General features: G+C 32.7%; 1 protein-coding gene across 1 annotated transcript; it reads right to left on the bottom strand.

The window, feature by feature from the left end:
- Positions 1 to 311: 311 nt before the first annotated feature.
- LOC140062297 (RNA-binding protein 8A-B-like) lies at positions 312 to 18,413 on the bottom strand. The gene is made up of 7 exons (XM_072108454.1): positions 18,395 to 18,413; positions 15,885 to 16,023; positions 14,070 to 14,129; positions 13,881 to 13,955; positions 13,508 to 13,644; positions 6,096 to 6,232; positions 312 to 1,289 (listed from the first exon to the last, which is right to left on the bottom strand). Exons 2-7 carry the CDS (start codon positions 15,961 to 15,963, stop codon positions 1,271 to 1,273), a joined length of 507 nt encoding a protein of 168 aa, XP_071964555.1. The 5' UTR covers positions 15,964 to 16,023; positions 18,395 to 18,413; the 3' UTR covers positions 312 to 1,270.
- Positions 18,414 to 18,440: the final 27 nt, after the last annotated feature.

The following is an 18,440-nucleotide window of genomic DNA, read 5'->3' as shown; positions in this document are numbered from 1 at the left end:
CGCAAGCGTTTTAACCAATGACAAGCTATATATATAGACAGTTAGCAATCAAAAGCGAATAAGCCATCGCTTGTGATTGGTCAATTCACTTGCGTTGCGTTACGTCCTGGCGTTGCGTCGCTAGTGGAAACCACGCTTTATATGGACCACTATTTTTTTTCACCGATTTGAATGCATCCCTCTTATATTTTTATAACTGTACTGTTGATTCTTTACCTATTTAGGCCTCTGATAGGGCCTAGTACATAATACTGTAATGCAAATTTACCTGCACACACTCTAATACAACAAAAACACAATGTAATAGTATTTGGTAACAAATTTATTTCTTACAACTAGTTATTACATTACTTTTATAAAAAAGCAGCATACTGAATAATTGGTTATATTCTTCATAAAGAAAAAACTCATTATATCATTGCAGTATAGAAAATAATGTTCATAGAGGGCACTGTTCATAGAGGGCACTGTTCATCTTTTTTTCTCTCTCAACAGACACAAATGTAGCAAACTTTTTATCTGAAAAGTTTTTAAATATCAACAATTTTATGGACAATTTTATTATTATTTTATTTAATATTAATTAATATTTATCAACAAATAAAACTGCAAAACAAGATTTTGTTTATTCTATAAAACTCTTCCTGGTTAAAATGACATAAGCTCTGTCTACACTATCAAACTTTATGAGATAAAAAGTGCTCAAATATGGACCTGATGATATTATATCGCTACCATATTTGGGAACATCACACTATTTTTGTCAAACTAATTTGATAATGTAGGCATAGGTTAAAACAAAAAGTGTATAAAGCATAAGGTTGGTTTATGGTCTGAAGGTGATGCTTATTTATTTCCACTTATTTTCACTTTAAAAAAAAATTCTGATTGAAAAACATTTCTGTGTGTTTTCTTCCATTTCAAAGATTGGAAACATCATTAACTATACAGCCCTACTCTAGGCCTACATTAGATAAACATCACATCCTGAATTCCCAGTGAAAACAAAGTGTTTAAAGTCTGCAAATGTTTATTTAGAACAGAGAACAATTTTTAAAATGATTGTTGAATAAACTCAAGAAAACTTAGTATGGAATGGTGCATTGATAATATCGATTGCCACTCCCTTGTTCATAAATATTACATTCTCCCCCAAAGATGTTGAAGATGTCTGCTGTAACCCTCAAATATGCCACTTGATATAATCTTCAACTGGTATGAGTGATGCTGTAGATGACAAGATACACCAGATAGATGAGGAGAGCACTGCCTACCGCCTCTTGTTTCGCCTATAGAATAAAATATTTATATGCATGTAATGTATACTAAATAGTACAGTAAATATGATTGGGTGGGAAAATATAAAGAAATATGTATGTATCATAAGTATGAAAAAGGTACAGTACAGTATTATTAATTAGAGATATTATATAAAACTACAACAAGTTGTGTTCACAGTATTTGTTTTAAAGATGTGCGAATATTTCTTCTAAATTTCGGCCACTGCCTTAACCCTTTATAGAGCAACATTTCAGGCTGGTTTTGAGGAGATCTGAGATGAAATAAAATATGAGAGTAAAATTGAAATTGTAGGTGCCATGCTAATAAGGAACATTTTACAACATGTGAAATAGGCATTCTTTATTCCTTTTTTTACAAATGAAAATTATGATTTATTTTAGTTATATTTTTCATAAATTTTTCAAAAATTTAAATGGGCAGAGCATAACGCTTCTCCTCTACATCTTTGCATCAACTGTATAATTATGCAATTGCAATGGATATCTACTGTAGGTCTAACCATTCCAAACAAAACTGCTGCTCTTAAACTACCTTAAAGTTTCCAATACAAGATAAAAAATGACAGACAATTCCATCGAAATACCCTTTGGGTCTTACCCTAGGCAAGATATTCATGATGAGTTATATTATTAGGTTACTACTGTATAACAAAAATAATATTTGTATAATTGTAATTCAACTCAATAAAAAATAACCCTTTGGAGAGGTAAAGTGTTGAGGTTGAATAATATGACTAAGATGTACATGTCAATATTGATTCAGTATAAAATGATAAATGATCAATTTACTTGTAAAGTTCACTCATAAGCACGTCATATTTCAGGGCCTGCTGTTAAGTGGTCCGGCACGGTAGGAACCCACAAACCAAGGTCCTTTCGATAAGTTAACCTAAATAATTTCATTTCCACCTATAGTGACCGATTCACCGCTCCTTTCAAAACACTCACCGCGTACCTGTTTACGATACAGTAAGATGATTATATACAATATTTTACAATTTTAATTTCCTCACACCTTAATAATAATTAAGATAGGGTGTAATTAGTTGTGACAGAGGCTATGTTATCATTATTGTAAGTTATTATTGATTGAGTAAGAAGTATTTTGTTAATGTAAATCAGCTTCAAGCATAGTTTTTACAGGGAAGTTGTATGTTTGTATTTTACTATAACAAAGCCCTAGGCTGTGACAGTCAATATGGACATTTAGGTACCTATGGTACAATAACAACATACACTTGCGGCCTAAACCCAAGTGCTCTATATCCCTCTATACACTACATTAGCTAAAAGATGAAGAAATAACAGTCAGTGAAGATAAAATCAATGGTAAGGTCAATATTGTGTACAGTACAAAAGGCATCCTCCCTCTCCCACCCACAAATACAGTACCTCATAACCCTCTTCCCTACACAGTTGTTGTAATCTACATACTGTAGGCAGAACAAACTGAAAATTAACATCCTAGCCCCAAGTAAAATGATGTGCAAACCCCTGAGATTCTGTGGGGGACGGACTAAGGATATTTATTCCCTGGATGATGTTAAAATGCATGAAAAAATTGTTTATACCCAGTTTCATTTCTCATGTGATGTTAATTTTAAATGTCATTGTCAATAATACATGCCTTTTATCTCAACAGTTTTACCACAAACATTGGTCACCTACCATTGAGCTTAAGGAATGCTTACGACAGTGCAACATGTTTCAATTCTGACCAGTATGTGGCTAGCATGGACGGCCTACTGTCCAGTCTGCTGTTATTTCTCAGTGTGACTATTAACTATTATGTCATTTAGTTTGTCTGGTCATACTGGGCACTGTAAATACATCGCTAGACAAGTTCAATATCTACTTTACGAATTAAATGGCGATCTTGGCTTAGAGTCACAGGGTACCTTCTCACCCAACTCTGTGGTAGCCTTGTTTGCCCATCACAAATCATCATTCTCAATTACATAGATAATTCTGTACCATAACAGAGGTTTACAACTAAGAAAACATAAATATGAGAAACTACGTCAAAACAGAAATGTACAGTATTTTTAACTTTTTATCTTGTATTTTTAATCTGTTATAATACTGCACGTTTTTCAATTGTTGCAATTATTGTTGTTTTAATCTACCAAGCAAAGTGAATTTCCATTTTTATGGACAAATAAAATTTCTTGAATCTTGAATCTTGAATGTACATATGTGACTGACATGAACACGGCCAGTCAGGCACTGGTAAAATAGCTTTCTTTTTATTTATAATCTCAAACACATAAAGGAGAATGAATTAATGATTAAAACAACATATACAGTACAGTACTGTATGTAATTTAAATATACAGTAGAATGAAATGCAATTCTGTTAAATATATTATAAAGATGTACATATTTATAGAAAACTGAACAATGACCTCCTTCTGAAACTTAATTTGTAAGTTAATAAAAGCAGACCAATTTTTATTCCCCTAATCACATTTAGGGAAAGCATGTTTCAAACAGTGGAAACACCATCTTTATTTAAATTTGTTTTCCACATTTACCAATCACATGATCCATCATGGTTATGATTGGCCAAATAACATTGGAAGCAATTTGACCATAACATCCTTGTGAAAATAAATGTATTACTGTACATCAAAAAGTAAATTGTTTTGTAATTGTTTGTATTGTATTCAAGGGAACGATTATTTAATATCTCAAGACTTTGATATACAGTACTGTACTGTACTATAGACTTTGTACATTTTCCCTTTCCTCTTGAAAGTTAAATAAAGGGACAAGACAATTTTTAGATAGGAGTTTTACTTGATCAACAGCTGTTCTCTGCCTAAATTTAGATTGTACCAAGATCCACTCAAACCAAACCAAGACCTTGAAAGATAAACTGTCAATGTAAATTGGTATAAGCTTAGATCATTTTAGTCTGTTTTGTGGTTCTTTCAATAACACTTACCATACTATGGAAGGCAATCGCCGCCAAAAATACAAAAGTAAAACAAACAACGTACTTTCACAAACGAACAACCTACTTTCACAAACGAACAACCTACTTTCACAAACGAACGATCTAAATTAAAACAAAGAATGTACTTTCACAAACGAACAACCTACTTTCACAAACAAACGAACTAATGTAAAACAAACAACGTACTTTAAAAAACGAACAACCTACTTTTACGCGAACAACATATTTTTGCAAACGGACAACGCTTTACCAAACGATGAAGATTGCCGAATGAACTAAGGACTCGTCCATTTTTTAAGTTTATCCATTACATATTAAAAAAAACAACTCAAAACAACAAATAAATTCAATTTTTGTAGGGTATTATTTTACCAATCAATCTCCTTAAAAACTATGCTACATAGTTAAGTTCAATAATATGTTATCCAATTTTAACATTTAAACATAAAATACTAGGATTTTTATCAAAGATCATAGAGAAATATGCAATTAAGATAACATAGACAGTTCAGTATGGATTGAAATAATATAGATACGGTCATTGTCCTGGATTTATCAACAAACCTCTAGACCTGAGATAACTTCTTCAATTAATCAATGCTGTTTTCTGCAAAAATGTTTAGGTAAATAAACTTGATCTTCAAATGAAAGCCCTACATTTAATTATACATACTGTACATGCCAAAAAATAGGGTACCCAGTGAAGTTTTCATGGTCTGGTTATTATGTTTGGCTAAAAGATAGATTAGTACTGACATCCAATTGCTGTTGGTCCTATCCTGTGTAAAGAGTTTAGTTGATCTTGTATCCCATTGAAACATAGGGCCTACCATGTGATTTTGGTTAGTGATTGAAAGTGGCAATCTAACAACAGGACACTGAGCTTGCCTTGACAAGATAGGAACTTGTAACAGTCTTTTGATCTTACATCTGGCTGCGACAAACACCAACAGTACTGTACAGATACGGTGTACAGTGTCTGTTAGGGACGTTTGGAACTGATCGTGTCGCAGCCACAGATAAACCCTTTGATCTTCGACGCTTAGCATCCTGTTGTTAGGATTGCCTTGTTTGAACACAACCGCTAGTCATTGATCTACTGTGGTTTTTGAGTTTTTTTTGTTTTTTTAATTTATTTTTTTTTTCCTTTTGTGTGTGTTTTTTTGTCTTGTTTTTTTCTCTTAATTTCCACTCTTATTCAATTATCCATTTTATTTGCATAGGCATACCCAGCACAAGATTTCCTCATCTTCTCAGGATTATACCTTCCTCCATAGCCAATTTTCGTAAATTCACTTTTTTTTTGTATATCCAACAATCATCTATTTCATTTTTAATTTACCTTACCATTTCTGTTTATTATTTTGTATTGTATTGCTATGGAGGAAAATAAATGTCTTTTGAAATTGAAATTGAAAGTTGATTGGCCGAGCGGTTAAGAATGGGGACAAACAATGGGGAGAATGTAGTAGTGCATGACTGTGTAGGGGCGTATCACATTTGATTGCAGCCGCCATCTTGTTGGTTCCCCTCCATGAAGAATAATGTTTCCTAACTGCGATAACTTTAGAGTTGACGATCTAGCCTTTGGCTATAGAATCTTTGATCATCACACATTTTTGTAGATACTGTATGTAGATAAAGGTTTTAAAAGAAATGCTGATGGAAACTATACTCCTTCCAGAACCCTTGTCCTCCCTCCATACACACCACAAAGGAAACCCATGATTACTGCTTGTAAAGATGTTTCGGGTTCTTAAAGTGTACAAGAACTCCACTAGCTGAAACTTAATGCCACGTCAGTAACACTGCTAGAAACAAGAATATAACATTACCCTCTTTTTCCAGATTGTGGTCCTTTTACAAAGGCCCAGTCAACATTTACTTCTTGCTCTAAGATCTGTGATCCGTTGAGTTCATCCATGGCTGCTCTTGCCTCCTTGAATGTTTCGTACTCTACAAGTGCATATCCCTGCAATAAACAAACGTAAACAAAATCTTTATTAAAAGAAAGTTTTTTCGTTACAGTCACATTTTTGTTAACTGCACATGGGGTATCAAAATGATTGGAATTGTAATGGGAAGGTTTTAAACTGAAAATTGTTCGCTATCTTTACAGTATATCAACTATTGCATCCCAAATGGTGTCTACATTTTCTACTTAAGCTTCGTTCCCACTAGAACGTAACGCAAGGACGTAAACGCAACGCAAGCGTTTTAACCAATGACAAGCGAAGTTATAGACAGTTAGCAATCACAAGGGAATAAGCCATCGCTTGTGATTGGTCAATTCACTTGCGTTGCCGTTACGTCCTTGTGTTGCGTCGCTAGTGGGAACCACGCTTTACAGTACTTGTACTGTACAAGAGATTTAGATGTTCTGTGTGAAACTATTCTAGATATACTGTAAAAAAATCAAGATTGGATTCGGATAAAAATAATACAATTACCCTGTACATTCTTAAATCGATCAATTAAACTTTGCACAACATTCATTTTAAAATAATGTGGACATAAATTGAAAAAATATATTTTGACCTCTATACAGTAACTCAGAAATTTCTAGGCCACTAGAGGCCCCTCTGAAGTCTCTAGGCCTCTGCAAGCACCCCTGAAATCTCTAAGCCTCTGCAAGCACCATAAAATATCAGCCAACCCAGGATGCACTTTCAATGCAATTTTCATACGTCAAAGCCCATAGTGACTTGACAGTTCCAACCCCGATGCCACAAATAAATCAATTTTTTTTCTGATATCGTTTGCTTAAAATTACTGTATGCTACGATAATTATAGGAGTCTCAAGTACGGAAACGCTTTTGACACCTGTGCGTAAGGTCACAGGTGTCATAAAACTTGGTTTGTGCTTGCCCGCAATGTTATTTCATTCTAGCGTCATGCACGTCCAACAGGGGGTTCCTGTGGTACCTCGCTAAAGCCTTGGATCTTACACCACCACCTGAATATAACAAAGCACAAACACCAATGAAGTAATACAAAAATATGACCATTGCATTCCAAAGGATTCTCACAAGAGGGTTTCTTTAATTTCTCAATTAAATAAACTTACAAATGTTTGTACTTAAATTTAGGAATTGGAACACTGATCATCGTCAATAAAATTATTATTTTTAGTACCTATATAGATTCTTGTAGATTAAGAGTCGGAGATTTTCTGTTCTCAATTTTCATGATGGAATTTAATAGTCATACAGTACCAGTATAGTTTACAGTATGTATTTGAAAAATATAAAATCAAGGAAAATGAATACAAAGTTTAATAAAATATAGTAAACTTTAATTAAATGTGTCTATTTTCAAACAATCAGAAATAAAGACAAATACTGAATGAAATTAGCATTTCCAATTAAAACAGTTCATCCATTGTTTTACAATTTTTCATTTATTGGTGTTAATTAGTTGTTGCTGTTACAGAACTTTTTCTACCAAACAAAACCACTATGGTGGGGAACAAGGGTAAACCATGGAGGTATACCTCCATGGGTAAACATACTAAAGCTGGATTCTAAATTTAAGATAGTGAAAAAATAACAGCACAACCTACAGTACCGTATCATGTTGGTGTTTAACATAATGAAACATTACAGTAATCTTCACATTTATAGCAACTGGAAAAGTACAGTATTTAAAATGTACGGTATTTATAATTTTGCTATAAATAAGCTGAGAATCAGGAATAATAATTTAATAAATCAAACATATACTGTACAGTAGCAGCAATTCCAAGAAGATAATCAAAATCCTGACATTTGCTAAATAAAGAGTTTTCACAAGTAGGTAAAAGTTTTACATGAGGATGAATTTGAACCAAAGAGAGAATGCAATGAAAAGAAAGGAGCTTCTAGAAAACACAGACTTTATTTTGGGTTCATCTTTAACTTCAACAAGTATTTTCTGCCTACAGTAGATATTTTAGAAACGAGGAGAAAGCTGTAAATAATGTAGAAAGGAGAAATGGAGCAAGACACATCAAGTTTACAGTGCCAGCTAAATATACATCATCACACAAATGAAAAACCTATAACATTATACAGTAACCCACTGCTGCTGTAACATAACACATATGTCTTAACTGATTATGTTGAGTATATATTTATGAATGATAGTGACAAAGACTGTATACTACAACCCCACTTCTACAAACACCTGCTTAGCATAGTATTGTACACGGTAGCACTGAACATTATTACAAACAGCAGCTGTTCACACTACCACCCACAACTTTCTACATTTGCCAGTTTACATTGTAAAATACATTATTTTTATAAACACCTAAAAGTCTGAACCTAACTGTACTGTACATGACGTTTTGTAAAAAGATTGCGTACACATTTTATATACTTCTACAGTACTGTAGAATCATGTTGACATCATCATAAGACACATTATAAACGCAAAGCTCATCAAGTTGAGATTGTAGTAAATTATTAAAAAATATAATACATGTATTTGCATTAATATCGCATGCATTAACTGTACTTGAAAACGAATTGGTTTTACTAACTGTAGTGTTACAGTAAATTTTAAGTTTTATTTTCTCATTCCTACATTCTCTACTTGTTTTATTTTTCACTGTATCCCCTTCAACAAATTAAAAAGAGCAACTGGCCATAATATGGGGTTTTCCCTCTTAGTGGCATCATTGAATAATGTGTGATTAGAATAAATCCTCACTGTATCCCCAAACCAACGAATTACAAATAGTACCCATCCATACAATGGAGTTTCACTTATCAGTGACATCCTTCAATACTGTATGATTAGAATCAATCGTCACTGTAAACAGTACCTACCAATGAATTATACAGAGCATCCTACCAACTATACATACAGTACTGTGGGGTTTCCCCTATTACCTGTATACAGGTAGCAACCTTGAATACTGTATGATTAGAAATTAGGATATAGTCAATAGTCAATGTTTTTTTACCAAGTAATTCCTCCATGGTCAATAGAGGGAGCTAAAAGTTGAGGCAATGTTCTGAGTTGACATTTTAAAGAATTTTGTTGGTCTTCTCAAAAAATAAATTTTCAGTTGTTTGTCCTTCGCAAATAAACATTTACTGATCATAAACTTTTGAACTTTAAAAAAACTTTAATTTACTTTGATTAAATTATTATAGAATGTTAAAATTACAGAAAAGCAAAGAATTATTTGGAGTTCATGGAAAAAGTAAAATTTGGTAATTAAATTTTAATTTACATTAAATTAGAATAGCAGATACATGTGCAATACAAATGTTTAAAAATTAATTTACAATTGCTCTAAATTCGTTTCTGGGGGGATTGGACATGACCTTCCCTTCATTTTGTTTCTATAAATTTAATTTCATTGGCACGATGTGTAAAAACTTTGAACTAAAAATATACATTATTACTAATTCACATTATATAATGGCAAAGAAGCATATAAACAGAGCATAAAAAATAATCTTTCAATTTACCAAAGAATAGCCCATCAAAGTTTCCCAGGGAATAAAATAAACTTAGGGGACGTAAAGCACTTTCTACGAGTTTAATTTGATTTATTCTGATACGGCGTAGTCGCCAAACATCTAAAGGCAACATTAAAACGCATACACTGACAATGACCTCAATTTTGTCACAGATGAAAAAATAAAACATTTGTAGATTTACGACAATTGTAGAAATGCGAGCTGGAATGTCACACAGTCAGACAAACTTAATTGAAGACAGACTACGGCCCTGAAGGGGCATGATTTTGAACATTGGTACAGTCCGACCAAATGATTGCCATCATGCGCAATTATCGGTAACAGATTTGTCAGCGATAATGAATAAATTCATTTGTCAATATACAATTGATTTAGCAGTGGTAACGCATTAAAGGTCTAATGAGCTACATTAGTGGTATGCCAGTTTTAAAACGGTTACAATGTGGAGGACAACACGATTGTCAAAATGCCAATAAACATGCGTCCCTCAACTACCATCGCAAACAATTACATCGCTAATAAACACGCGTGACACGGAAAGTCAGCTGGCAGAAGAAAACGAGAACCAGGGAATAAAAGTATTCTCGTTTTGTAATTGCATGGCACTGACGATTCAAACAGCATGACACGGCATAAAACTGAGTGTTGAACATTGCCGCTCTAAGATAAAAATACATTCCATATTTGGAAATTGTTTATTTAGAAGAAAAACAAATATAGAAAGAAATTGATTAAGCATATTATGTTCCCATCAGACTGACAGAATACTGTAACTAGGGCATAGTCTAGTCATTGATGAATGTAATGCCTGTCTATGTTAGACCAGGCCTGTCAGTTTCACGGGAAGTTTAAATGATGGCGCTCTTGAGATTCCATGCATGAAAAGTGTGATCAGAACTAAAAAATTGTTGACGTTATCGTACATACAGTAAAGTAGGTAAAATACTTGGTATATGTTTGTATTAAGCATACTGTATCAAAGTATAAAATAAAGGCTTGTTTTACCTTTAAGTTTGTGGTACTGTATAATGTAAACAGTTTTTAAATAAAGATATAAATTACTGTTCATTTTTACAGAATTGAAAGATATTTAAAATTACGCTGTTTAGAAAAAATGTGGCCATCGGTATTTGTTTAATAAAATAGCAAATTGTAATTTGATATCATAATTTTTAATAAAATTGCCTGTACAGTAGTCATCAAAAGCTTACTTAGTGCTGCAGTATTATTACAGTTACTGTAGCAGGCCTTTTCTTTTAAAAATTGCAGGTGGGCTACAAATTATTGCACTCAACAGTCAATGGTGCTGTAGGTGTTGCTTTGGTATTAATTATAAATTGGTTGATAAAATATGATCTAAGTAAACAGCAATAGTGATGTTTGATCATTCAGGTCTGTATAAGTTATGTGTGTCATCATGCTAGGAAATGTCGGGCATTCCTCTATTCTCTGTATGATATGCAAGACAGCATGCCTTACATGTAACAACAACTACGTTAACTGTAATGTCATCATCTGTATCTTATTGTGCATATATAGGATTATTGTAACAATTGAAGCACATTGCGTACTACAATGTAGGGCAAAATATCCATGTACCACTGTATCTCATCTGGCATGAATTCCCGGATAGAAACTACGGGTCTCGAGGGAAGGCACATATTTTAATCCTAATTACCCACTGCTTGGATTATCTAAAACAAGTGTTACCTGGCCTCAACATGTAATCAACATTTGTCAAGTTGAATGCTCCGACCTCATTTTGCAAACAAATCATTCAGTTTTGTGATTTTTTTAGAACATTGATAAAATGGCATGTACTGAATACTCCAGTTTACTGAGCTACACTTTGCAGTGTTGCACAGTCGCATTGTTTTGTATACAATACCACTCTGCCTATTGAATAGTCATTTTGGTGCAGCTAGATCACCTACAGTACTGTTTGTATTACAGTATTTACAATTTACAATTTGGAAAAGTATTGGAGTATAAAACAGTAATTGTTAGTTGCTACAGTAGTACTGTAGTAGCAGTGCTCACTGTACTATACATTACTATTACTACGTATAATTTTGAAGCTAATTTATTGAAAAATACAGTTACCATACCCGACAGAATTATTGCAGATTTGGAATGTGTACAATGCATAAAGTGTTTGGTGACAACGCATAGAAAATGCATTGTACGTTCGTTATTGAAGTGTTTATTCAACCACAAAATGTGTTGTGTTGAGGTTGAGTTATCAAATATCACAACAATACAAAAATTACAGAATTCATCTTCATATCATATACAAATTACAACACAGTAATTACATCAATGAAAATTACTAAAGTATACAGCTTTATAAAGAGAATTGATGAAATGGGGTCAACCAATGAATAAGAGCTTGATTACAATATAATAAAAATATCTCAAATTCACTAATTGAGAAAAATAATGACCGAGTCATAAATGGCCATCAGAAAATGGGTTGTACAGTCTCATCAAGTAATTTGGTGTGCTCTCACACCAAATTATTTATTCTTTCATGCCTACAACCCCTAATCATAGGAAAAAAAAAAAGTGTGGGGATAAAATGGTATCCTATTTACTCGAATAAATACTCCCTCTATATAAAAAAAACAAAACACAATAAGTGAGAAATAAACAGTACAAATTTACACTTTCTCCCTCTAAACTATAAACATCTGTAAACCATACACAATTTGGTTATACACCATATTATGTGGCGGGGCATTCATTCAAGAGAAAAAATAATTGCATGTTCCAAATGTTGTACCATAGGAAACAAGCAATGTACCTATATGTAAGTGTACAATAGCCTACAGTACAGTGGGTTAACATAGAGTTTGAGAACCATAGCCTAAACCGACCTAGAGGGAAGCAAAGATTTTAAAGAGAAAAATATATACATGTACAGTAATTAACATGGCCATTTTGTAGTTTTTTGGCCTATTAAAATAGAGTTTTTCATTTCTTAAAAAAAAATAATTTTGCTTTAAATTAACGACAAAATAATTAAGTTAAAAAAAAAAGTTAACTTTAAGCAGAATTTTCTTCTTGTAATATTTATTAACATTTTCTCAACATTTTAATGTGTTTTATCAATTAAAATTGATTATAAGCCAGTAACCAGATTTAATTCACAATATACAGTACTGTGTAACAAACAACATCATGTAAAAGCAATAAAACATTAATTGACAACAGAGCATATAATTCTCGTCACTAGAGGGTAGCAAACACAAAATAAATGTCTTCAAGAAAATGTTGTGTATTTTACTTATTGTATAAAGTCAGCGATGCAATATTTTTTGTCTTTTTTTATCCTAGTCCACACATTTGATTTTTGTCTGGGAAATACACTGAGCTCAAGTATGAAACACAGTATGTGCCAAAATATTTATCCTCACTAATTACGCTCCAGAACCTACAGTAGATATCTATTTATTTATTTATTACCATATTTACTGAGGGTAGCCTATCCAGTTCCTAATAGAACTGATCATTCAGGGCCCTCGATATTGGGTGTCAAACCAAAAAATATTGGCAGGCAAGACGTTGGATTGGGTTTTCGATCAAAAGAAACGTGTGATATTAATTTGGATAATTTCAAAAAGTAGTAGTAGTTCAAAACAATGACAATGAACGCTGCTTTCCATATCGATTTTATCTATTCCATCTTAAGCTTCTTTTTTAGATGACAAAGAACAATTTAATTATTTGTTTCTTTTTTCTGGTAACCCCATAAAAACAAATGGAACGTTACCTTCAGATATCCTGTTCGTCTGTCCAGATTCACGTGTAGGTTTTTGATCTCACCAAAATCTGCAAATTTATCATGGATGTCTTCTTCTGTTGCTTCTTCGTGAACACCAGTGACAAATAGGATCCAACCTTCTACGGCTGAAAAAGATTATTTGGACAGAAAGTGTATAAGAGATGGGTATACTGTAGTACATCATACAGTATATTTATTATTACACAACTGTATATAATATCTTATATCTCAATTGAGATCCAGTCAATATTTTATACACACAGCATTGTTAACCATATAATAGTTTGTTCATATATTGTTATACAGTTTTAAGGTATGAAAATTAATAGCAATAGGTAAAAAAAAAATTTATTATGCATACATCTTTGGGGTCCACTTTCACTGTTATCCACTTCCATGGCTTCAAAATCATCTCCTGCTGTTCGTACACCAGCATCTAAAGGGGGAAGTGTGTTTACAGTTGATTAATTATTAATTATATACAATAATGTTTATGATTGCAATGGTACAAATAATTTCATTTAATTAATAATCATTTAATCTTACTTACCTGTACCAAATCCTCTTCCTTTTCTTTTCTTCACATTTTTTTTCAGTTTTTGAATATTTTCTATAAAAAAATTAGTTTATTGTTAAATTCAGCCCATTTAATAATTGTCGACTTTGTAATGATGGTTTTTGGGAACCGCGATTGCTAGACAGTTCGGATATAGCATTACTGTGTTTGTCGTCATTTACAGTCAGAAAGCAGTAAAGAAATGCCTATCCAAGCCTATATTACAGATCAGATGATGGAGAGAGTTTGTACTGTAGTATAGTAGTAGGCCTACTGTACTAAAAGTTAGGCTACCTCTACCTGTAGCTAGCTACAGTATAGTAGGCCTAATGGATTAGGCCAAGTTGAGCCGCCACCAGAAAAATGTTATTTTATTTGAAACGTTGAATGTGAACTATCGGTGGTGCTCCTTTCTTGTAATCTATTTATATGAGGGATAACCATGTAAAATAAAAAATTAATATCACATATTTTATTTTAGCATACTGTAATTAACTTTGAAGACCTGGCCCATACGGCATATGACAGGTTGGGCCGCCGACAAGTTGAGCCGTGATTACAGTAAGTACTACTTGTGCTGTATGTACAGTACACATAGTACTGTACATAAGTTTAGGTTTATTGTGTTATAAAAATAAATAATATTAAAATTACATAAAGTTAAGTACAATTTTGTTGGTTTGAACTGCCATAATGCACTTTTCAATTGTATGACACACTACACAGTATACGACCTCCTGGAGTGGTGCGTGTATTACAAATAATTACTGAAGTAGGGTACAGTGCATTACAGTATTTAATAATTTAATTGTTTTTAATCTTTCAAGTAAAAAATTCAGTGCACTTCATAATATTTTTCTCAGTCATGTTGTCTATCAGGACTATTAAAGTATTGACATTCTTCGAATTAGGTTAAATATATATAACTAGGCCTACTGTACAGCAGTAATCATTTAATATCATATTTTATTGAATTTTACAATGTTAATACACAAATAATTTACTACAAAATGTGATTTTATGTACCGGTAATTATTTTACAGAAAAATGGCGTAGTTCATACAACAGTCGGCTGAGGGGGCAACATGTTTACGTCGATTTTGGCTAAAAAAGATCATTTTCGGCGATGATTGGGATTCCTATACAATACAAAGCATTTAATGACTAACGGTGCCAAATGTTACACCTTATTTTATTCATAACTTTCGAAATAATTACTCAATCAATTTTGTTGATTTAAAGTTTAAAATGCTTATGAATATGATTATTTAGTCTTCCAAACGTAAACACTATTAAATGCTGAACGATAAACTGAAAAATATATGCAAGTCCCTACCACATAATATACAGTGGGCCTATAGGCCTAGTATAGTGAGTACTGTAGGCCTACCATACATTATTATTATTACTAGTTTAGTTAGCCTCCTCTATTAATTAATATTATTAGTTAGGCCTAGCTAGCTAGGCCTACTACTGTAGTGTACTACTAGTAGGCCTAATAAATATAGGCTAGCCTACTAGATAGTAGGCCTACTATGAGTAGGCCTATACTAACTAAGCATATGCATATTTTTACAAAACGTTAACAATTGTAGGGAATGGTCTTTAGCCTAGGCGCGACTACTCACTAAGTGAAGCTACCCAAGAAGGCCCTATTAGCTAGGCCTATCCTCTAGGGCTACTACTAGCTAGCCAGGCAGGGTTGGGCCGGCTAGAGAGGCCCTGGCTGGCCCCTAACTAGGCCTAGTAGAGTAGCCTAGCTATAATGCCTAACTTATCTCTTTGCTCAAACTAGGATTAAATACTTACGGTCTGAATTTTCATCGACCTTAAATTCTTCATCTTCATCCTCTTCGTGAATATCTAGTACATCTGCTTGATTGTCCATTTTAGTCCTAAAACAATGTACTTTAAATTGTGAAACAACGCGTTTTCTCAGCGTCACGTCCAAAGATACTATAGCGCCACGAAGTGGCGCAAGATAGGGAACTCCTATCTCTTATACACTGCGCATGAGTGAAATTCCATGGGCAGCCATTCCGGCAAGCAAGTTACGCGATCACATACCCCGGAAGTGTATAATAAACCATTGAACCACATCCACGTGTGACGTGTTATTGTTTGTTCGGGAAGTTTTCTCGTGTTGTATTGGGTAAATTGTAGTGGTAAGTTTTTAGAATATATATTTTTTTGTTAGTAAACATTAACAAAATTATTAAATTGTTGTTTAAATTTAGTTCAGGCAGGCGTTTCTGCGCAATCCGATCTAGGGCCTAGTACTAGTAGTAGTAGGCTTGGCATATTTAATGCCGAATACTAGGCCTAGTTTAGTTAGTATGATTAATAAAAAAAAGTCTGGGAGGATGAATGATATTGATTGGCGTCTTGATGATAGATGGATCAAACAAGGCTTGGATGGATGGAAGATTAAGAAAAAAACTGAAGCTGTTCGGGAATTAGGAATTTTTAATAAAAATGTACAAGACAATATAGCGTTTTATTAATAATAACATTAACAGAAATAATTAAATGTAATGAAATCAAAAATCGTGAGGATGTTGTTATTGTTGTTAATTTGTCGTTGTCTTGCTTTACATGTTTGTTTGTCTTGTTTTGTTTCTGTTTGTTTAAACTCCAATATGATTACAATTTCTTAACTGGCTACCCGTCACAAGTTTTTTTGGAGGGAAACCTCCAAATGTTATTACTTTCTGGGTGTTGCCTCTTAATTATTTATATTTAAATTGTTATTTTGTTTACTTTGAAATGATAAGAAATAAATGTTATTATGAATGAATGAATTGTTTGTTTTTTTTATTTAATAAATTTAAATTATAAATTTGATCCTCATATTTATTTTGTTCTTCATCTTTATTTGAAAAATATTTAGTTAATTAATGTAAACATTTTTGAATACTTACAATTATTAATAAATAGTATATTGACTTTTGTTTTGAATTTAAAAATGTATAGTATTTTAAAATACTATAATAAGTAATCAAATGATTATGTAACAGTTCGAAAAGTGACCTAATAATTTAATGATATATTTTTCCCTATTTCAGAAAGATATAAGTCTGTCATCATACTGTAAAATTGAGAAGATAGATGATTGAGTGCAAAGTGGTATTTTACACAAGAATTAAATACAAAGGCCAGAACTGATGGACAATTATATTTCAATAGTAATAATAGTTTATATTTTTGATTCTTGAAAAGGAGCAGTATCCTATGGGATTACAAATAAAATCACTATTTTCACACACCTCATACTTTTAAGTGAAAGGAAATAACCAGAATTCAGTTATTATCAGTACTGTTGTTTAGGCCTATTGGCTTCTTTTGTAATACAAGAAATCAAAATAATAGAATTTTCCTTGTATTTAAGAAGGCTAAAACCATACATTCGTAATTTATTTATTGAGTGTATTTAATTATTCCATCATTATTTATTAATATTGTATAAAGTGAGATTTTTCAGTATTTTTATTGCATTTTAATCCTGTCTGTAATATTGAAAGTTGAGCTAATAAAAGTGGGTTGAAAAGAACAAATTATGATTATGAATTTTTAAAATTAATATTTAATACTTTTACTTTTTTGAAATTAAAAAAATGTAACAATTGTTTTTGTATCTAGTAATGTTTGTACAGTATACTACAGTTGTGGCAGATCGTAGTAAAATTCCCCTTGCAATGAAATAACTTTGTAGGCCTGAAGCACACAAAATAGAAAGAGAGGGTCCGAACAGGGAAAAGAACATCCCCCTGCCCATTAATTTTTTTTTTTTTTAAATTAAAAAGACAGTTTTGGACAATATATTTGGCAATTATTACAATTCATCTCCAAAAAAATGCTTCTCTCGCACATAAACTAAGCCATCATCCCAGCCTAGGCCAAACGCGGCCGACCTTGGGCGTGAAGTGCGTAGCATCGCGCTGCGCCCCGCGACACTATTTATAACTATGCCTCAACCGACTGCCTACAAAATTCGTCCTCCATACAGTCAGTGTTTATTCTGTAGCCGTTTGAGGTTGGACAGTGATATACGCATATGTAAGTGTAATATCAAATGGAGTAAATTTATATAATCGAATTTTATATAGATGTTCTTTCATTTTGACGCGAAAGATAAAATAAAGTCGTACTGTTTATCGCGTAGATGTAAATCCTATTTGTTTTCATTGATTTGGTGGCGTGCCGCATTGCCTACTGGGTAATCCGCTTGCCGGAATGGCTGCCCATGGAATTATCATTTTTCGAGCGTCAGTTCCATATCTTGCGCCACTACGTGGCGCTATACGATCTTTGGTCACGTCTAAACAAAAAATTTGCCGCTGGAGTTGTGTTTGTTTGTTGTTAAAT

Source organism: Antedon mediterranea, chromosome 11 (genome assembly GCF_964355755.1).
Source record: "Antedon mediterranea chromosome 11, ecAntMedi1.1, whole genome shotgun sequence".
NCBI classification, from domain to species: Eukaryota; Metazoa; Echinodermata; class Crinoidea; order Comatulida; family Antedonidae; genus Antedon; species Antedon mediterranea.
The sequence above is the reverse complement of the archived record's forward strand: the minus strand, read 5'-3'. Positions and strand labels throughout refer to the sequence as shown.